This window comes from Micropterus dolomieu, linkage group LG01 (assembly GCF_021292245.1).
Source record: "Micropterus dolomieu isolate WLL.071019.BEF.003 ecotype Adirondacks linkage group LG01, ASM2129224v1, whole genome shotgun sequence".
NCBI lineage: Eukaryota > Metazoa > Chordata > Actinopteri > Centrarchiformes > Centrarchidae > Micropterus > Micropterus dolomieu.
The window spans coordinates 3,734,637-3,757,843 of record NC_060150.1 but is presented as its reverse complement, the minus strand read 5'-3'; the positions used below and the strand labels follow the sequence as shown (position 1 = coordinate 3,757,843).

The following is a 23,207-nucleotide window of genomic DNA, read 5'->3' as shown; positions in this document are numbered from 1 at the left end:
AGCGAGTACCAACAAGTTTATTTTTACACTGTAAAATGTCCTACTCAGTACATTTCTCTAGTAATCAAATGTAACATCATGTTTTATATTAAAAATGTTTACTGGGCAATAGATTTTCTAAAAACACTCATTACCATACATAAGTATCAAAACCAAGGTTTAGACTGGATTTAGATGACATTGATCACAGAACGCACTTCACAATAGAGTTCAAAAAAATAAAGTTTAATGTTTATGTGCTGTATAACAAATAAAATATATTAGTGTTTAAAAAACAGGTGCATAACTAGGTGAAGCCTAATCTATCACTTTACCATAAACAGTGAGGAGAACAGTGATCAGTGAGACGGCAGGTCAGACATGCGCTATTCTCTGAAACATCGTACGACAGTCACACTAACTAGGCCAGTGTTTGAGCCAATCAGGCTGGAAACAAAAGATATTTTGTCCCCGAGCCACGATGGCTTTATCTCCCAGAATTCACTAGCAAACTAGATTTTTTACAACAGATCATGACTCCAAATTCCCACTAGTTTTTTGCCATAGTGGCTGCGATTTCGTGAAAAGAACACAATGTCTTTAAATACAAATACAGTGCCCTGAGCACTAAAAGTGAGACAACACAAACATTTCCCAAGTTGTAGGTGAATTCCCACCCTGAAGTTCGTGACAGACATACAGTTACTGAGCACATAACAAATGACATATCCATATAGTATGCAAATAGACTTATTACTTACATAAATATTGCATTGGTCTGTCATTACGCTGAGTGAGACTAAACTATCTGCAGGAAGTAAGGGGGAAAGGAGAGTTAGACCAAATTGTCTGGACATTATTATCCAAACAGACGTATTTACACAGTGTGGCGAATACATAAAAACACAGTGAACACTTATTTGTTATGTATTTACCTCTAAACAGCAAAAAACACATCTTTGAAATATGCACTGATGGCCATCACAGGTGGATTAAACACTGTTAAGAGCTAAGGCTAATCAACATTATCATCAGGTAAAGCATGTTTTTATACACCATACACTTTCACACTGTTGTATTTTTTCCTCAGTGACACTTGAGTTTTCTTCTTTTGTTTTTGCTCTACATACATAAACACTGTATAGACACCAAAAATCTACAGCAAAGTTACACTTGACAAAGGAGAACCCTGGTTGAGAGATTAGGCTAGCACTATTTGTTATCACGGTACTATTTACAGACCCCAGGCTGCTGCTCCGCGATGAACAGCAATAAACAGGAATTTTGCTTTTTGCCACGGTTGTTGAAAAACCACATGCCTGCAATCTTATATATACAAACATATATATATATATAAATATATATATATATAATATTTTATTCTTTAAGGAATACAGAGGCTTTATTCCTAAAATACTCCCTGTTTGCAGATGTGTGGTTTCGGATCAACAGCAGTGTTTAGCTAAATTACAAAGTGAAATGAGCTCAATTAGCTCGGCCTCCGGCATGCCAGCCCAGCCATCCTGCCAAGAAGAATGACAGTGGTCCCCTGCTGTTATTCCACAACAGCTCCCATACATGCTCTTCTTAAATTACCTCCCATAAATATACACAAGACAAGAGCAAGGACGGAAGGATTAATTCAAACCTCTTCTGTTTTCCCATTTGAAGTAAACTACAAAAAAAAATGAACCTGCTACAGGGGCTGAATCCTAACTCTATCTCCCTACAGTACTTTTACACCTTTGTTTTGAGTTACAGTACAAATGCAGACACCTAAGTTAGATTTGGGAGAACGATAGAGGCTCAGAAGATGTGGGGAAGCAGCCAGGGAAAAGACAATAAGTCACCAGCCAAATGCTGCTAAATCTTTGGCTGTTGTTGCTAAGTTTTCTTATAATAGTCAAGAATTCCAGTTGCCTTGTAAACACAACATGGATTTTGAATTTTTAGATACCAAATATCTCAAAATTAGGTAACACGTGTGTGTGTGTGTGTGTGTGTTGTCTGTAGCTGCTCTTAACTAATTGCTTTGCTGGGTTAATAAAGTTGTTGAACTCTATGTCTGCCATTATTATGTGTTAATGACTTTGATCTTGTTTCCACTCATTTATTTACTCATATATGCTTGTATTTATAGTTTATCAAAAGTTACATCTATAATGTGTTGATGCCTGGCAACATAAAGCATCAATAAGCACTTTGTGTTGACATATTATAAGACATTACAATTACATTTTAAATCATTACGAAAGCCTCAGTAATATTAGTATTAAGGTAATACTGATTTGTTGACCTTGCCTACAAGAGCTGCCCGTCCCAAAATAATGGGGTTACACAGTGTTTCCATCCCGAACATAATTCACTTGGATTGCTTTCAAGCTAAAAGTAATGTTTGCCACGGTCATCTTAGTAATCATGCTAACAAATATTAAATTAGTACTATGTACAGCTGAGGCTGATGGGAATGCCATTAGTTTGGCAGGTATTTGGTCATAAACCAAAGTATTTGACAAATAAGTTTAAACTTTGTCAACTATTAGTTTTGGAGATATTTCACCGCAAACCAAATATAATCACCAAAGTCATTAGGTTACATCATCTCGGAAACAACAATGTATGCACCACTGTGTGTGCCATAAAATATAATCATATAAAGTGTGACTTGCAGGTGGTGCTCAATCAAAAGCCAGAGGATGACCAAAGTCTTTCGGATTTATCCTCCAAAGGGCATGAATGTCTGTACCAAATTTCATGCCAATCCATCCGATATTTATATAAATATTATTAGGTAGTGGCACTGTCATCCCTAGAGCAACACAGCTAAAAATCTGAAGGAGAAGCACTGGATACCTGAAATATAGTTAAGTTTCAAGGTACATGTGAGTGAAGGAGGCCTTAAAACATTGGCTATATGGTCGTCCTACAAACATGTTCCAACAGTTTGGAGTTGTGTTTTTATCTTATTTCATCTTTCTCTCTGTGAAGCACTTTGTACCTTGATTTGATAAGTGCTCTATAGGTAAAGTTTATTGTTATTATTATCTCTGAATCCACATTTGAGTTAAGACTCAGCCCCGGCATCATAGCCTGCAACCTGGCTGTCCAAAGAAAGCAACAAAAACACCACCCAGGCAGAGGTAAAGAGTGTACAAATGTCTGCAACAGAGCACTCTTAAATATTACATGGAAATCTAACGTGTACAATGAACCAAGAGACAAAGACCTGTAGAGCACTGACGCGCTTCTAGACATGCTCTGTAGGTGCTTTGGCAAATACATTTTAAAAAAAACAAACCAAAAAGACAAAATCAAAGAAAAATAAATGCTATTCATGAGGCAACATTGGTTGTTAAGGCTCTACTGTGGCTGTGCTTGTTTAGTATCTATTGATGGGTAATAACTGCATACTGTCAAGTGTGAGTAGAATGAACTGAGGGCGGGTACAAGGGGTGGAGAGGCAGGAGGCACTATGTGGAGTCTTCCGGCTCTGACTTGATGGCCTTCTTCTCTGTGTTGCTGGACGCTCGCTGCGATGTCCCGTTTTCTGAAGATGAGGTCAAAGATAAAGAACCGTATCATCAGCAAAGAGGTTTATAATGCATCGTAAAGCCTTGTAGAAAGCAGTAACTGTACAACAAATTTAATGAGGATAATTCTCAGATGTAACGTAGCTTAAGTCTTAGGCCAAAGTGTCCTTGAGCAAGACATTCAACTCTCTACTTGCCCACTGTAAAACCTGGATAATAGTTGCAGCTGGACTTCTACCATGACTAACCTGTTGCTGGTGTTTTGGTCTCGTCTGTGTTGTTGTTGCTGTTGTTGTTGTTGTGGTTGTGATGGCGCTTCAGTTCATTGGCTAGCTGCTTGCCCAATGGGAGGTCACCTTCCTGCATGTTCTGACTAACCACCCGCAAGTTGATTGGTCGTTCATCTGGAGGACAGACAGAAACAGAACTTCATAACTCGCCTCAGGCTCAGTGTAGTAATTTTTTTGTAAATGTTAAATGAAACATTCACCGATTCATCAGTCATCAGAGTGAAGTGAATCTAGTTGGATAAAAGCAAACATAAGCCCAGATGTTGTTCAAACACTGGCTTTGCTTTACATGTTCAATATTCCCGGTGGTAACAAAGCCTGTGTTTGTATGAGTTAAGCTGCCGATCCCTTGTGTTTGCCTTTTATTCCCTTAGAGAGCAAGGAAGTCAGAAAGAAAGCGAGGAAGGGGGTGTTTCTGTATTTTCTGCACCACTAGACTGCTGTATGCTTAATAGTGACATACATTCTTTATTTTACAGACGATTGAATCTGCATGCACACTGGTATCCCAGGTTTATGTTTGTGATTTATGTTGCTGTGGTTCAAACATTATGTAGGTTTCTGATCCTCAAAGTCACAGCCGCTTTCTGCCTTTTCAGTATCAGCTGGGTTACCTCAGCGGTTGAGGATGAAGCCACTTTGGTTTCTGGCTTTTCACCAATAACGTTAGATGAGAGTGACAATAAGGGTTTATCCAGCACATTACGGACTTTTACTTTACTTTTACTTTCATTTCAGTATGTAGATTACATTGTCTATCATATTTTTAGTTTTCCAAACTAACTACTATGCAACTCGAGTTGATGGCGCACGTGCGTACACGGCAGATCTCACAAACCTGGATAAGATGTTTATATGCCACAGTATATGCCTGGATGCTTCAGCAGGGATATTTACAGTAGATTTATCAGAATTGGGTTTCTGAAAACAGGACATGATGCTTTAATGTTCACATTTTCTCCTCACCGTGATTTTAGGGCTTGGACTATTAGTATACTAAAATGCCTGTTAAAATATCTCACAGCTCAAGTAGCATTTTAAATAGCATGATTTAAGTAACCATTAATCTAAAAGCCTAAATATTTTCAGTTCACTATCACATCTGACATAAAAAGCCCTACACATTTTGAAGCTGGAACAAGTGTATGTTTCACTTGATAATTGACTATCAACAACCAATCATTTTTTAATTCTTGAATAATTAACTAAATTTTTGCAGCTCTACACAGTTGCCTCAGCAAGACCTGTTGAAATTTGTATTGAGTGTACATGTATGTGTAACTTGCACTTTCAAAATCTTTGCACTCGCATCATTTGTTGTAATAGAACTACACTTATGTCAACAACCAGTAAAGAAGCCAAGATGTTAACAAATAAAAAGCGACAGACATACTCTGTCCTTCCATTTCTCCCGTTGAACAAAAGTTACTGCAATGTTACATGGGCGTCGGAAGCAAAAAAAATCCTCATTGCTTATATTTTATTTTAAAGCTGCTAAGTTCAATGTTTTGCTCTAAACTGCATTTCGTTGTATTTTGTGTACAATGACAATATAGTCTTTATCATGAATCCTCAAATCTGGTGTGCATTAAACACTTGACTTCCTGCATTCTGGTGAATTTTTGTGCACCAATTTCTGTCTGTGTTTCTCCTGTAGATCAACTTTCTCATGTAATATCATCCCTGCTGAGTCAAAACACAAAAACAATAATTTTGTCCAGTCCATATTTGAATCAGATTTAGCACTGGTACCACAACTAGCTTCTCTAATTGACTAGGATTCAAACAGCTGTTAACACTGGTTGATTAATGGTAACATGCTGTAGCTAGCATAAACAACACAGTGTAAGTGTAACTGTAATTCAGTGCAGCAACAAAGACTGCACGATACCTTTAAACGCATCAGGTGAACAAATGATGAAAATTCACTTAAAAAGCGGCTTTTTTAGTGACAGTATGTGAGCACAAAGACACACCTGAGCGGGTATGCTAAAATGCTTTGTTTACCTGGCAGTGTCGCGGCAGTGCAGCAGGCGCGAGCAGTGAAAACAACGAATGGAGTTTAACTTATATGGACTCTAAATGAGCCGAGTGGAACGGATTTGAAGAAGTAGCAGCGTCATTGGTCTGAAACAGTAATACAATGATACCGACACCCCTGTACTGTTAGCTTTTAGACACAACAACGGTGCATGGGGGTAATTCACTTAGGCCAGACTGAGTTCTTCCGTAGGCTATGACTTAAATGCTCCCCAGCTGCTCATGTAAATGTGTAATAAAATGATACCATGTCTAATTCCTCTCTCCATGAAACAGAATTCTATAAATAGAATGTTATTTAATTACACTAATTACTGTTACTGCACTGTGGATTGGTTCAATCAGAGTGTGATTTTGCTCTGTAGTTTGGCTTGCATTCAAGCATACATATGTAAGCAGTAGATAAGGATCCTATTTAGAGTGGCTATTTAAAGTGGCTAGCATTAGGGACATTATAACATTTAGTTTTCACTGACAACAACATTCTATGGGGACTGATATTGTTTTGAAATAGGCTACTAGAGATAGGCAATATTAATGGCGTTCACAACTAAAATATCCCCTTTCCTTTACCTCGAGTAAATGTAGTTCAGCAAGTAACTAACAATAAAGTCACTAACAATAACCAGAAGGATTATTTTAAGCTAATAAATACAAATTATACTTTATTTCTATAGTATTTATCGCTATTCTTGCTTCTCTTTGTTGAGTTGCCTACATGTCTGCACTGTAAAAAAAAAAAATCTAAATCTAATAATTATTTTTGTAATTATTATTTGGGGGGGCTTAGGACCATGTTAGGGTGGCTTCAGCCCCCCTAAAATAGGCATAACAATGTCTATGCAGAGAGGAAAGAAAAGGAAACTGTGGTGTAGGAGAGAGGTTAAGACAAGCAGTCGAAGAGAAGGAGAAGAAATGACAAATGACAGAGAGGGGGAAAAAGAAAAGGGACAGGAGGAAGAAAAGGAAGGAAAGCAGAGAATAAGAGGGGGAGGAGAGAGAGAGGTAGACATACAGAGAGAGAGAGAGAGAGACGCCCCCCTCCAGGCAACTGGCTGGAGGTAAACAGGCGTGGGCGTGATAATTACAGGTGCATTGTGGGATTTGTGGGAACAGCGATATAATGAGCTGTCGGGAGTGGGTGAGGGAGGAAAGGGATGAAAATGAGATGAGGCCCTGAGGAGAAGTAAGATCCTGAATAATGATGCGCCTTTTTGTCTCTCTTCTTCCTCCCTCTCTGTTTGAGAAGTCGGAGATGAAAAAATAGAAAAGAAGTGACAGCTGCCACGGCGGGGTGTGGAAAATCAGCACCTATAGGTGTTGTTTCCATCCACACAGCCACGTGCACATCCTGTAGCATTACAGGCTCCAGTTCAGTCAGTTTGTTTCCTATTGAGCAAAAAATTTGGCTGAAGACTGCAAACCCAAGTTGGGTGTTTTCTCCTGATTGGCCAATAGGGGCGACAGTGAGCCAATTACAACCCGGTAAACCAGCATTTGGCAAACAAAAAAGAACCTAAATACAAACTAAACCAAGCTAAGCAAAGATAAGATTTATGCTTTATTGGAAGAGTTTTCAGCTATTTTTTAACATTTTTGTGTTGCAGTTTTTCTTCCAGAGTTGCATCAGATAGACGGGAACAGTGATAAAAACCAATAATAACCTAAAACGGACATGGTTTCAGTCACATTCTCTTCTTCTTTCGTTCTAGTTTGGTAAATGTTTCTCAGGTAAACTCCGCACCTTGTTCTAAACAGTGTTAGATGGTCCTCACAGTCCTGGATGTTTTTCGGAAGGAATTTAACATTTTCAGTCACTTATGCATTCAAAGGGAAAATGTAAAAAAAAACCCAACAAACTGATGGAATTTAATTTTCTTTACAACTTATAAGAAATAAAATTTTACTTTACTGAAAGATGGCACAGGACTTTATTCTTGCTGACTCCAGTGTTCAACAGCAGCAAGCTCAGTGCTGCCACTTATGGTGGCCTGAGTTCCCTTCAAATGATTGTAAATGTACTATTAATTTATTACTCATTTAGTCTGTTACAAGTCAGAAAGGTCCCCAAAGCCCAAGGTGACACCCTCGAATTGCTTGTCTTGTCAGGATAACAGTACAATATATTATAAAATTTTATTTACATTATGTAAAACTGAGAAAAGCAGCAAATCCTCACATTTTAAGGACCTAGAACCAGAGGCGGATGTGCTGCTACGCTGTATGGCTGATGTGTGGCAATCCGAGCAATGTGGGTTTGTTTTTGTGTGACGACGTTTGAAACAAAATTGCCCCTCCCACGCTGACATTTTGACTTCCATCAGAACCTCCAGAAACAGGCTGCACTGAAGTCGCAAACTTTATTTTTGATTGTAAAATGTCTGTTTTTTTCAACTGGCATTTGAACTCCTCTCCACCGTCCGCTCATGCCCTACCTTGGTTGTCTCTGCTGGCGTCGGCGGCGGAGGCTCCGTTGGTGTTCTGGGCGTCGTTGAGGTACTTTAACGCGGCAGGGGGGATCCTCCAGTCCAGAGCCTGGAGTCGCTCCTGGACAGCGGCGTCCTGCAGGATCTCCATCTGCCGGGCCAGCAGACGCTCCAGCTGCATCTAATGGACACAAACAACTGATAAGTTTTTCTGTTTTAAAGACCAAATAAAGTTATCTTTATATTGATGATACATGTGATTCCAGTGAATATACACCGCTGAACTGAGTAATAAAGAATTACCATAGATGTATTGGCTGAACAGGTACAAATGTACTTGATTACTATGTAAAGATGGATTTTAATAGAGTACAGCTGCAATAAAATGTGGTGCTTTTGTTTTCTCCTGGCGATAAGCTGTTTGCAGTCACGTGATTACAATGAGGTTCGAAAATTCAGAGTGAGGCAGTGAGTGAAAGGCAGAGTGGACGAGGTGAAGGAAAGCCCGTACTGTGCGTGTTATTGTTTACTGACTGTGTCGCCAGCTGGGAGGCATAAAAAAGATCTAGTACTTATGAAAACAGCTAAAGGAAGGATTCTTTAAATTTTGGTCATCAAAGCATCCTAGTCCGGCTCCAGACCTCTGAGTCAACGACCACATACCTGATTCTTTCAGCAACTCACAGAGTGACAGCAATGAGGTGAAAAGACAATTTAGTCTGATTATCAGGCCAAAAGCAGGCACAGTAAATGTTTTACTACGTCCTGCTTATTAAGCCAGAAAGGGAAGTTTGGGCGTTTATTTCAGCATATTTCTTTCACAGGTGGTCTTCTAGCAAAGCATAGGAAAATGAATACAGTAATGTGGTCGCCCATCTTGAGATTGTCCGTCTGTGTACGTTGATAAATTCATATTATTCCACGTTTGTGACAACTGACACTGCTTCCTGGTGGACACAATCCTTACAAGAGGGAAAGAAACACACAAACAAAATGTGTCCAAAAGACACCTGCTCACATTCGCTTACATGCAGCCTGGAGAAGCATAATCCCAGTTTCAGGCAGTCGCTGAGCATTAACATGAGGAGGACGAATGAAGTAAAGGCTGACAGCAGTTGACACCTTAGTTTCATAGAAACAGCAGCGATATTTTGTTATTGTCAGTCTGCACGTCACTGTCAGCTCAGATTATTACGGGGACGTGCTTTACATCCTCACACAGCGGTTCAGAGGGCCTGCAGTGTGAATGCAGCCATGAAATCTCTTCCTCTTCTTCTTCTGAATGCGATTTCTGAAAAATCACATCAACATGACAACTGTGCAGCCGCAGCCGCACAAACGCAGACCAGATAAACCAGCGTACACACACACAAGTGTGCTTGAGACGACACACATGTTGACGTGGAGGAGCATGTGTTTTCCACACACACACACTTCACATGAACATGTTTCCTGCGTAATGAGTTATCATAAAGCCCTCCTCCTACACTCAGGCGCTAATTAGGAACAAGCCACAGCAGCAGAGGCTTTGGAAACCAATAAAGAACATTACTGAGATCAAACTGGATCCTGCTGCAGCAAACAGCTGCTGACATGGAAATCTGTTGGCGAGGATCCTTCCCACCCGACAGCTGAGGTACATTTGTTTGAGCGTTAGAGAGATGCTCTGATTTTCATATTAATAAGAGTGTTTGAAAGCTCTGGACAAAGCTAGTAAGTGGCCCTTTTTTAAACATGTCCACCACTAACAATATAACATTGCCTTTTTTTTTTTACCACAACAAGAAAGTTAAGTTTTCAGCAGAATATCTTAAAAACGTTACACATTTCAATGGAATTTGGTGGAAAGTTAGTTAAGCTAGTTGGTTTATTTGCACTGCAGGAAACAGCATTTTGAATTTTGTTTATATTTTCTTAAGAACTTTTATTATTGTAAAGAAAAAAATCCAATGAAAGAAACCAACAACTTCCAGACTTCCTGTTGTGGCTCTCAGCTGTAAGCCCATTGGATCCTACTGAAAATCTTTATAAACGCCTCACCACCATATTGTTTAATTTTTCCAACAGCTTCTACCATGGATTTTATTGTATTTGCCCGCCTACCTGCAGATTCCGTCCGACGGTTTCTTCTCCTTTCGACTTGGCGCAGGCCAGCTGCTCCCTCAGCATCTCCTGCCTCATGTGGATCGCCTGCAGCGCCTCCTGGATGTCGAAGAAGTTCTCCTGAAAGAGTCAAGAAGACAGAAAAATATAAATTCCTCAGCATTGTATAGCATTTTAAGGGGAATTTTATGTCTTTTGCCCTATTTAAAAAGGGAGTAGCAGATTATGGGTCAGATTATATTGGCATTTAGAGACATGTCCTCCTTTCAGTCTCTGAATTAAATGACATGAGGAGGAGTTTACTTCCTACAATTACACAAAATTTACATATTTTTTAAAGCTTGTTCTGATAAATGACACACCAAAAAATTTCAGTGTAAAGAAAGGCATTTAAATATAACGCTGAAAGAAAAGAAAAGGATAAAACTATAATCCGGTGTTTGGTTTTATTATTATTATTTGATATATTATAATAAATGTTATAATTAATGTTGACTACAGATATTATGTGATTCTAAATGTCTTTTTCTTGTTTTTGAAAACACTTTTTAAATTTTTTTTATATTTTTTCCTTAGCTTGATGCAAAATTTTTCTTTTTTATTATTAAGGTGCCTTATTTAAATCTATTTTTACTCTATTATTACTTTTATATATTAATTTATGCATATATTTATGTGCCTATATGATAATTTAAATAATCTGAATCATTCTCCTTTTGTATCTGTTTGATTGTAATACTCTCAATGCTATTATTTTGCATTTTCTTTGAAAATAAAACTAAGTAGAATTTTTGGGAGTTTTTCTGTTTCTGTAGAACGACGGCCTGAAACTAAATTTGGCAGGAATTCCCCCCTTCGGGAGCTCAGAGCTAGTTTTTATGAGCAGGTGTCTGTTCATCTGCAGCTCTTATTGTTGGTTGAAATCCCTGCAGAGTTCGCAGCCACCACATGTTTTCGATCACCGGCTTACGAAGTCAGAGGAGCCATTCAGAGCTCAAAGAAAACTCTCAGCCAAGTGTGTCAGGAGACGAACACTGAGAGATGTCTTTGTACTCGGTTCAAGGCTGTAGCTGCAGTGTCCACTCTGTTTCTGATGACTGCACACAGAGGAGCACCAGCTGCCAAGCTTGTGTCTTTATATTTCAAATATGGAAATTTAACAAATGAGTGAGCTTCAGCCACCAAAATTAAAGAGTCACATGTCACAAAACTTGCAAGTAATTGTCCATCAAAAGTAAAATAAACACATATTTAGTGACGACAATCTTTCCCATTTACTGTTTTAAATGCTCATTATTATTATCTGGAGGCTCTTTCACATGGGAAGTATTGTGTTTTTACTTTTCGGGTTTATATAGATTTTTGCTTGGTCTAAAAAATGTACCTTAAAAAAGTTTCCAAAATGTCGAAGTGTTGCAATTAATTTTAATAAGGGTTGTTTCCAACTTCACTGAAAAGTATTTGCAAACTGGAGGCTTCAAGTTTCCACTTCACACTTAGTAAGTAAGTCGCATACTGGACCACGATTGGTTCAAGGCTACAAACTCATCAGTCAAACTAAGATTTCCTTTTAGCAATTCAAACTCTGCAGAGACGGCATTTAGCAAAGTGAAGCTCAAACATACAAGTGAAGGAAAATACATTTGGAAGTGGTAGGGGGCATTTCTTTGAACAATGATCAAAATAGCTGCAAATTAATTTTCTGTTGTGTTAGTGCAGAAACACAACTTGGCACAAACAACGCAAAACATGATGTTAGCCAGAACTGAGAAAGAAATTCTGATGCATAACCAGTAACACTCCCACTGCGCAGCTTTAATCTAAACACAGTTTCACTGCTGACCTTACCTCTGTTTTAATCCTTTTAGGGGACGGCTCGTCTCGGTCTCCACAGCGAGACCTGCAGAGAAGCATCAGGAAATACAGTTCAGGACATCAGAACACAACCTCTAAAGGATAAGCAGGTGTAGCTAACAGATGGATGGATTCGTTGTGGCAGGGGAGCCATGAGGCAGCAGACTCAGTTTGAGCTCTTACTTGCTGGTGCGGTAGGTGTATTTGTAGGTGACCTCTCTGGAAATCTGGCGGGCGAGTCCGAACAGCTCATCTCGGCGTGTCAGCAGAGCCATGTCCCTCATACAAAGCTGAGCCGCCGCCTCGTTCACCGTCAGCTACACACAGTGAGTCAGTTTAGTTTGGGAGAAAAACACAGAAGCATACATCTCAGGGATCCCTGAGGACAAAGTAATCTATCGAGCAAGTAATTGAAAGCAGTGCAGTGATTTTTATTTTGTGGACAACCTCATGCAGCGTCAGGTGTTTGCCATCTCTCCTCTTGGAGTCAAAGCGTCCATAGATGGCGCTGTATTTCCGAATCTCCTCTTCCCTCCGCGGGTCATCGTCACTCATTTCAAAGATGTGTCCGATCATCTTTGCCAGTTTCTTGTTGTTCTTCAGCTGCTCTTTGACCTCAGCCAGGTCTGTTTTAGGAAGTCCCGGTGCCATCCTGTCCACACACTCCAGGACTGACTGGACGGCCGCAGCGTCCAGAGCCTCCAGTGCGTCTCTCGGCGAGGACGGGGAGCCGAGGTCTGACGGCGACAGACTGTGCTCGCTGTCGTTGCTGTGGCCTGACCAGAATCGAGCCTCGCTGCTGCCCTGCAGGGGCGACCCCGCTGACACCTTGTCTCGTGCCACATCTAGCTTCCCTGGGTCGGAGCAGGCGGCGGCGACGGCTTTGGGCATCTTGACGCTGGCGGTGTTGGCTCGGTCCTGCGCGCTGAGCAGCGTGGGCGAGCCCTCGGGCAGCTTGTAGACGGGGATGCTGCAGACGGGAAGCGAAGTGAGCGGCTGGTTGAAGATGGCCGGGTTGGTGACCCAGTCGCGCAGCGCCTTCTGCAGGCGGCGCACGTGCAGCGGCTTGCTGGCCATGCCGACGAGGGCCATGATCTCCAGGAACTCCTCCTCCCCGGCCTCGCACAGCTGCTGCACGTCGTCGCCGCCCTGCTGGATGAAGGCCTCGTAGTAGTAGAGCAGGTTCGCTCGCTGCAGGATCCGGTAGAGCTGCAGCTCACCCAGGGTTCTCGGCAACACCGCCGCCATACCTGAGGGAGGACGCACAAAAGGTTAACAAGACGTTAGGGTCACAGAAAATGGCCACCTACCAGCACCTCTAAAGATTACTAATTAACTTGTCTTATTTTGTTTGTTCAATCAGAAAAGTACAATTGACAAGTTGCAGTTTTATGGGAGGTTATGTGCTGGACTAGATGGATTTTGCCAGGCTACCCGTTTCCCCCTGTTCCCAGTCTCTATGCTAAGCTAAGCTAACCGACTGCAGCTTCATATTTAACAGACAGACATAAGAGTGTTGATCTTCTCATCTAACTCTGTGGCCAGAAAGCAAACAAGCATATTTCCAAAACTGTTCCTTTAAAGCTGAATAACTCGTCCGGTCCTTCAAAACATTTCCAATGTGGAAGTGTCAGATAAGTCATTTGCTGACTGCAGGGCCTGAAACCCCCCTGCTGAGCACCAAATGGCGAGAAAAACCAAGTTGCCCTTTAAGGATAAGTCAGACAGACCATCCACGATGATCTACGATGCTCTTGTCGAGGAAGCAGCATCTGAGCTCAGTTCTTTCTGCCCGGATGGTTAATCAGCTGCCAGCAAATCAAAAAGACTAAACAAAGTTCTTGACCTTGACAAATAAAAGTCTTAACTCAAGTCTGTCGCTTAAGTTTCTCAGCAAACTCCTGCCTCTGAAAGAGACTGACATTTCAGTGTAAAGCTAAAAAACAAAATCTAGTAAATTCACCTGGAGTTCTTCCTCTCTGTCTCTATTGGATGTTTCATGTTACACCTGATTCTGCACCAGAATTGCCAATATAAACTGACATGGAGACACGTTACTATGAAAACATACACGGCTTATATTTGGACTGTAAACATTATTCTTGGCAGGTGTCTGATTACAGTTTATCAGGCCTCAGCAGGTGTGGGAAAAGGTTAAATATTCCATCAAGAATGCCACGAGTGCCTTTCATTTTTAGAACGAATGGCACAGGTAGGATTCGAAAGATATCCGCTTTAAACCTGTTTAGTAATCTACATCTTTTCAGGTGTCTGAAGTTGAAAGTGTTCGCGTTTCATGTGCGGGATAAAGACACAAAACGAGGCTCTGTAGGTGCATGGGCTAAACTACAAAGCTGCCTTTCACAAGGCTAATTCTGTATTTCTTATACTAGTAACGAGCAGAGATATCTCTTGCAGTAGCTTAATGCTTGAATGCACATACAAGTAAAATGCTGAAAACATGGTATATCTGCTGTTACTATTTTAGCTCTAAGTGTGTATCTGCAGGCAGATTCCACATTTGCAGAACCCTGTGAATAAACATTTTCTGGATGTTTTGGCTGTTTCCTGTCCTGTCAGCTCCTATTTATGTTCGAAAGAGATGCCGTCCTTCAATCTTAACCCTTATAAAGCAAAGACACACTCAGATCTGCGACGAATACGTGTCACTTGCCACCCAAAAAAATTGAAAAGGCTCAAGTGGAGGTCTGAAAGAGGCTGGGTTTTTTACTCTTCCTATGTGCATGTGAGGCCCTGCGGAGGCCGAGCTAACAGAGGAGTGGCAGTCAGCAGGCCCGGGTTGCTGGGAGGACCACATGCCTCTCTCCACCCCTGCAGGATGTGTAGGTGGTGGGCTTGCCTCACCCAGAATAGGCCCGGAGAGCCTCAGCCCAGGGAGCCAGGCAGGCCTCAATACGACAGACAAAACGCTGCCTGAAAAAAGACTAAACTGTCACCTATATGTAAAGTTTTATTTCAACTATAAGCACAAACACAAATTCTGCCAGTACTACTGCTGTTGCTAATGGAGCTTTTGCTCAATCCATATCTCTACAAATCAGACGAGCAACTAAAGGGTGAAACAGGTTATCGTGACGTGTCATTTAGTAAAGCTCTCAGTCCACATGGAGTTAATGACGACACTCACACTTCCAAACTAGCTTCTGTAACTCCGTGCAATCTCTCATCTGACTTTCTAAAAGAAAAAAAAAAAAGAAATTTGTACCCGGTTTAATATCTACTGCAGCACTTTTTATAAGAGTTTAAACAACTTCATTTGTTAGCATTCAAAAAACGCTCCCCATGAGGGTTTTCCAGCCGTTTTTACGTCTTTGTAAGTTACACACAAACTTCCACTGTCTTTCTAAAAGTCATCTTTCCAACTTTGTTAACTCTGCTCCCTTATAAAGAACCTCTACGCCGTTTGGCTCCCTCCACAAATGGTGTTTGTTGAATGCCGCTAAAAGTAGGAATACAGAAATACGATACTACATCAGGAAATAAATGACCAGCTGAATAATAACAGTGTCACTTAGCAAACCTGAAGACACATCTGGAATAGAGTAGAGATGGCATCCTACTTAACTTTTTCTCTTTTTTTAGCTATTGCTGTGATGAATCCACGTCGATTTGCTTCTTTGTGCTACAAACTGTTCAGTGTGGATCTGCAGAAATCACTCAAATAAACCAAACATGCACTCAAAAACGGAAAATTATGCTTTTTCTGAAATCAGAGCCTTAAAAAAGAGTTTTTGGAGGATATGTGTGGGGCTAAAGGTATTTGAAACACTAAAGCCGCAACATCGCATGTTTGTTCTCTTAAAATCAGATCCAAATCACAAAGATGAATTTTTTCCATCTACAGTGCACCACCACGACCTGACTACATCAACACAAGCGTGGCGTTTTAATACACAACACACCAGAGTGAGGGCTGTAAAAGAAATTCGAGACACAGCAACATCACTGTGGGAAAATAATGTCATGCAAGGGAGGAAGTTCATCATGTGTATCATGATGCGACAACCTGTCTCAAGCAAAAACAAGTGGAAAACATGACCACTCAACTTATCTCAACACAAAAGGTCATTTATTAAAGCTGCTGAAAACATATTTTGAACTCAAATTATGTGACAAAAGTTGAAATAGGACATGATAAGAAAACAAATCGATAAGCAGATTCAGGTTTGGTAAAACCTAAATGAAAATCAGTTTCTACCCACAACTCACAACAGTTAATATCATGTGAAAAGAGACCACGTAACATAATGTGAATGAAGGGCTTTGGTTTATTTGTGACTCAAAAATTCCCGATTTGAGTCACAGAAAAAGTAAAACAATATTGCACACATGTAGTAATGCTTCTCATAACTTATCTTGGGAACTTACGCTTATTTTTATCCAACATGTAAACAGCCATCATTCAGTTTGTAGCTGCAATAAACTCCGTCGTGCCGCCCTAACTTCTCCATTTATAACACAGTCTAGACAACTTTTATTCTGCTGTCACTGCAACAAAAAAAAAGACACAGGCGCTAATGTTGATTTGGGGTTTCCAAACACCCCAAATTAGTCACATCACTTTAAAATTTAAAGTGTCTATACGCGATGTGACTAATTTGAGAGAAATCAATAGACGAATGTCCACCGACAGCTTTGACTCAGACCAATGACAAGAGAGATTTAAGATCAAATTCAGATAATGTGATTGCGGCTACAAACCAACCAATCAGAGTACGACGTGAAAAGATGAACATTGACACCGGACTTTAATGGATGCTACATACAGCGAGCGGCAGGAGAAGTATTCAGATCCTTTACTAAAGTGCTAATACCACCCTGTTAAAATACACACAAGTATTATCGGCAACTTTACTTTAAAGTATCAAAAGTACAACTCATATTGCTTAAAAAACGACCCCCTGGGTGTGTTTTACTATTATATATTGGATTATTTTTACTAATGCTTTCATATGTGATAGCATTTTACTGCTGTACTTAGATGAGCTGAAGTACTACTACATACTGTTTGGTAGTTTAATATGTTTTGTGTATGAAACATATAATAGAGTCTGCAACGTAGTTTACAAATCACTGTGGTGGAGTACAACGCCTCTTTGCCTCTGAGGTGTAGTTTTAATCCTTTTAAGGGACGGATTCAAAGTATTAAGTAACATAAAGTGTAAATACTCGAGTAAAGTGCAAGTACTCTCAATTAAAGTCCCAATTAGACGCCTGACAAATAAACGTAGGTCTCAATTAGAAGCCTGTGGATGTTTAAAACCTCTTAAACCCACCGGGGCGCCCTCTTGAGCTGGTTCCTAGCTGCTTGGACCGTGCATACTAATATATATGTTTAAACTTTTGGACATGCTGCACATCGTTTGATCGGAAACAACAATCGATTATTCTCTTTCTCTCTCTTTCTGTGCATGAGGTTGGCCTAGATATGCTCTCTATCACACGTAGCTGATTCATAATTGACATGTTATCTGATAGCCTCATTTTTTATACGAGCAGTTTTCATACAGGTTGAAATAAACAATTTCAAAGTAACCTATTTCCCATATCTGCTGAGCGGGCGATTTCTGCAAAAGTTGTTGAAGGCCAAAATGTAGGCAGGGGGAGTTCAGTGATCGAAGCATCTAAAAAGCCCGGTCTAAGTGTAACGGTACCTCAAAAAGTACTTGAGTAAAAGCGTTTAGTTACATTCCTCCACCGGGTATATCTAAATGCATTTCAGAATGAAGTGATGCAGATGTGTTTTAGTTTAAGCTAGTTTGTACGAAGTGTGACGTCTAAAGGCTTTTATACCAGTTCTGAACAACCTCAGTGAATCTTCCCTCGAGGACTTTCATGGTGTCGCACATGAAAAGTTACAAACGTAGGGAAGGTAGCGTGAAGATTAAATAAAAGAAGAAAGCTCCTGCCCACTCTCACACCTCCACACGCTGAACTGCCCAATTGCCGCGTAAAGAGGGTGTGATTGTGCGTCTCCAAAGGTGTGAGAGGAGGAGGCTGTTTGTTTGTAACTGACGCCTTGAGATTTACCAGCCGTTTATCGCTTGAGCTAACACGCCTTAAAATTTATATTGCACAGTCTGACGCAGATTTCGAGCAAGATTTTGTTAGGCGTGTTTCACAACCTGCAAGATCCCTGTTATTGCAGAGTGTGTGAGCAATGATTTGGATAGTAGATTTATCGATTGGGCAATTTTTTAAGGCAAAAATGCAGAATATTCTCCAATTCTAAATTCTTAAAAATAAAGAATGGATGCATTTCTTTGACACTTTCTTCAAGTTTTGGTCTGTTTGTCAGATAAAACAATGAATATGTGACATTTGGGCTCTTGGAGAGTAAAACATGCATTTTTTTTCATATTTTCTGGGAATTCATAGACAAAATAAATAAATTACATGTTAGCTGCAGCCCTGAATACAATATTAAAACCAACAGAGGATGTTTTCTGCCTCTGGTTTTTCACAATAAAGCTGCAGTGTGAATGCAGACTCCTGTGTGTGCAGCAGGTAAATTGTCCATCAGCTGCTGAGACAAACCTCTGTCTGGAGAATAAAATAATCCTGGCAGCTTTTTAAAAGCACCACGTTGTGTTCAGCACAAATAGAAACTCCATTAATTTACTTCACTGAGAAAATAGCTTCAGCAAAGCTTATTGTCAGTGTGTTAGTTCAACAGCCGTCTGCACAAACACCCTCAGACTCTCTAACAGCCTGCCATCTTACTCCAGTTTTAGCACAGCAGATGTGTGTGTGTGTGTGTGTGTGCGTGTGTGCGTGCGTGTGTGTGTTTGTGTGTTTGAGATGGGTGGCTGTGAATGGCAGGCTCTATTTGTAAAGTCCTGCTTTACAAAAGCGAGTTTAGCGAGTTCGCCTTTTCACCTGGAGAAGTGAGGCATGTGCTGGCACAATGGCACGCACAAAAACACACACACGCAAGCGCACACACACACACACACACAGGCTGATGTGTAGTTTTCCAGGTGAAGTGCCACGCAGCAGAACAGGGATTACCTCTGCTTTAACTTCACTGTGAATCAGCAGGAATTTGCCAATGTCTCAATGTAGAACAATTATGTGGTAATCATCACTATGACCTGGAAACTATGTGGTCATACAGTGTGAGTGTGTGTGTGTGTGTCCTATTGTTATAAATGGCTCTACAGCAGCTGAAAACAGCACACATGAGCCAATGCCACTATATTAAATGATAATTCCTGTGACACCCCTTCAGTAAGTTGTCTAAGGTGACTTTACAATGACACTGCCCGCTAACACCGCGCTTGAGCTCCTAAATATGCACATAATGAACATTTATTATGCACAGGAGTGGATATAGTTGCACTTGTACTATTCACATGCAGTCTTACAGTCTGTGTATGGTGCACAGAAGTGAGTTCATAATCAGATTTTGGCGGTTTGAGCTATTTTTAACTCGCTATAACTTCCCTTAAAGGGTTTTTCATTTTCTTATCGTATTTCTACAGTTGTCCAATAGATATGTGGTGTATGTGGTGCCAAGCTCTTCGATTTGATGTAGTAGGCCTGTTATCTTTCTATTATATTCCTATAATAACAACTGGAGGTTTTGTTGCGCTTCCCGCTTGCTATCTTTGCAAAAAATATGTTAAAGATAAAAGCAACAGCAGCAGGTAACATGCTAAATTAAATCCATCCAATTGTGCCTACCTGGTGAGTTTCTGGCCCCGTTTGGTCCGCCCTGGTCCAGTTCTTCCTCTCCTCGTTTCCCCTTCGTCTTCACTGATTATCAGCACAAAGCCTGGGTGCTAATTTGTGAAACAACAACAACAACAACAACAAAAAGAAAGCCCGTAAAGAATGGATCCACCAGGACAGCGGGGCGCGTAAAATTTAAAATAAAATAAAATTATTTCCAGGACAAAAAGAAGCCAAAGAGCGTCTGCTTGTCTTTGCGTGCTCAAACCGAGCGATCCTCCTTCTCCTCTCTCTTCCTCTCTTTCTGGAAACTTTTTCTTTCTCCTGCAGTTGAGAGAAGAAAAAAAAAAGCGCAGAATATCAGTGAAGAGCCGCTGACCTTCGTGCGTCTTTCTGTGCGTCTTTTTCCTCCAAGTGTGTGTTATGTATGTATGTATGTGTGTGAGTGAGTGAGTGAGTGTGAGTGTTTGAGTCCTCTCCCAGCGTCTATCCACTCCCCTGCACTAGTCACAATACTGTCAAGCACTCACACCGACACTTCCGGCTGGCGTGACAAAATAAAAGCCCGATTACAAAAGTGAAAATAAAATGTATAATGTTAAGTGATGCCAAATGGTTTAGTTTGATGTTGTGACACGAACTTTAAGAGGAAAAAGACTGCAGAGATAATATAATTTATTTGATAGACACACTGTAGATAATGAAAAAGTAAATGCATATAGTCTTTTTTTTTTTTTTATTATTATTATATTACATGTTATAAATGTGACATCTGAATCTGCAAAGCCACCAGTAGCTGTCAGATAAATGCAGTGGAATACAAGTATACAGTTGCATTAAATGTAAAGTATATTACAAGGACCTAAATATACTAAGGAGTTGTACTGCAGTAAAAGTACTTGCCACCACTGAACAATATAGTTACTATATATGTGAAGCATTTTATGATCTGTGTTCAAAACTGCAGTTTGTTATTATTAGTAACATACATAACTGTACCCTGAACAGTATAATAAAATCCCAGATAACGTAATTTTAACTGTGTTGTTTGTAACATAGTTTTTGTTTTTTTAATCAGTCAGCCAATAAGTTGCTTTATTTGTCCACAGTGGTGGAAGAAGTACTTTCTACTAAAGTAAAAGTAGCAAAACCACAGTACAGAACTACTCTGTTTTCTGCAAGTCCTGCATTCAAACTCTTACTTAAAAGTAAAAGTGCAAAATGATTAGCATCAAAATATAATTCCCAGTACAACAGTACATTATGCAGATGATAAATGTTTACTTTTCGCTTTACTTTGACAACGATGGTGATTCAGACTTGACCTCGGGTGGCCCTAATGACCATGAGGTGGACACCAGGAGCACTAAGGAACCAACAGTATCCATCATCTTGACACAGACCCTACAAAGATTAACCAAGTCCAGTTGCTCTTGATTTTAACCTTCCTTGGATAACTATAACCGGGATGTGTGGGAACCTTCACAGGCGCTTTTATTTTGTCAGCTCTTCCTGTCTGGTCGTGCTCTAACTTGCGCGCAGCGTCATGCGGGCAGCAGAGTACAAAAAGTGGGATATTCCGCGCGGTTGCCACAGAGCCTCTCTCTCCTCTCTCTCCTCTCTCTCTCTCTCTCTTCGCCCACGCTGCTCCCTGCGTGACGCAAATCCGCGCGTGGGCGGACACACGGGGCGTGGGAGGCTTTCTGCACGGAATACCAAACACAGGCAGGTTCAACGCCCACAGGGAGACAGAGAGACACTGCAGTTTGCGCACTTCGTGTTCTCAAACTAAACTATTACTGTGGATTATTTTCATTAGTTCATCCTGAAGTGTAAATATTGTCAGAACCAATAGTCAATAGACATCAGAATCGATCACTGTGCAGTTGAGCCATCCTGTTCAAAGCTGTTGTTCGTAATGGGACAATGCAAACTGCTTGAAAATGTGTGTACAATTACTACAAATTCATGTACAATGACAGCTTCAGTATGTATTTCCTCCATGTGCAATGTATGTACAATGTTTTAAGGTGACATATGTGCATGTATATTCTAACATATATACACTGTGTATCTGTAAAATGTCAATATGAGTAGATCTTTTGTCTATAAATTGTTTCTGTTCATAAAGTGCGTCTATAGGCCTATGTATATATATAAATTGTGTTTCTGTTAATAAATTGCTATATGTAGTATACATATTCTACACAGTGTGTACATGTATGTGTGTGTGTGTATATATATATATATATAAATTGCATTTATGTTTACATATTGTGTTCATGTGTACTATATATTCTATATTAGCAAATATTTTCTTTCTTTTAATCTTGTAAAATTACAGCATGAGAATATATGTTTATGTATGTGTCCCTTTAAAATGTTAAAACATTTTCTCTCTATAAACTGTTTTATGTACCATTTATAATAATAATATTATGTATCATAATATTATCAGTATTGATATAACTACTTCAGTTCCTATTACAACCAGAGAATAGTACTAGAACTAATACTAATACATACTATGTGTTACTTGCTCTATAAGTATATATTATATATGTACAATGTGTACACATGTACATTTTCTTAATATAAAATGTGTGCATGAGCATGTTTTTACAAATCTAGGCTCCTGTACGCCTGTAAAGTATTAGTAGAATGTTTTCTATCTATAAATCTTTTATAGATGTATGTATTTGTACATATATACTACATGCCTGTAAAATTACAATATTCTATGTATAAATTGAGTCTATATGTGGGACTACACAGTTTATAAGTATTGTATATGTAGACTGTTTTTGCATCGTGTAAAACTTGTTGGTGGACATAATTTTTTATAAAAGGATGTGTAGACGAGTGGCATATATTTATATTTATATTTTTAAGTGCCGTGAATTTTTAGAATATAAATGTGTTTGTATTTATATTTTCAAAATGTGCACCTTTGTTTATATAAAATTTTAGTATTTTGTCTAAATGACGGTGTTAGAACCTGAAAGTTTGTCATTGACCTTTGAGGTCACTGCGGCTCACAGTCTTCTTCAGTGATTGGTCGAGGAAGAAGACCATGAGATGTGGTTGAAAGCTACTTATACACATTACACTGGGTGTTAGACGCAGAGGAGGTCACGCCGATGGCTTTACATCTGCCGGTACTTTTTGCTGCTCTGTGGGTGAAAACAAAACAACATGCAAACTGTTTGAAAAGAAGTGGAAATACTCCAGCTGTGGTTTAGACTCGTCTTCAGGCTCCTTGTTTTAGTTAGATATGAATAGACTTTTTT

At 39.9% G+C, this 23,207-nt stretch overlaps 1 protein-coding gene across 1 annotated transcript; it reads right to left on the bottom strand.

The window, feature by feature from the left end:
* Positions 1-204: 204 nt before the first annotated feature.
* On the bottom strand, positions 205-20,375 carry LOC123978122 (NGFI-A-binding protein 1-like). The gene is made up of 8 exons (XM_046061258.1): positions 19,930-20,375; positions 12,670-13,472; positions 12,406-12,539; positions 12,217-12,268; positions 10,369-10,488; positions 8,275-8,446; positions 3,758-3,913; positions 205-3,526 (listed from the first exon to the last, which is right to left on the bottom strand). The coding sequence occupies exons 2-8, from the start codon at positions 13,468-13,470 to the stop codon at positions 3,450-3,452; spliced, it is 1,512 nt and encodes a 503-aa protein (XP_045917214.1). The 5' UTR covers positions 13,471-13,472; positions 19,930-20,375; the 3' UTR covers positions 205-3,449.
* Positions 20,376-23,207: the final 2,832 nt, after the last annotated feature.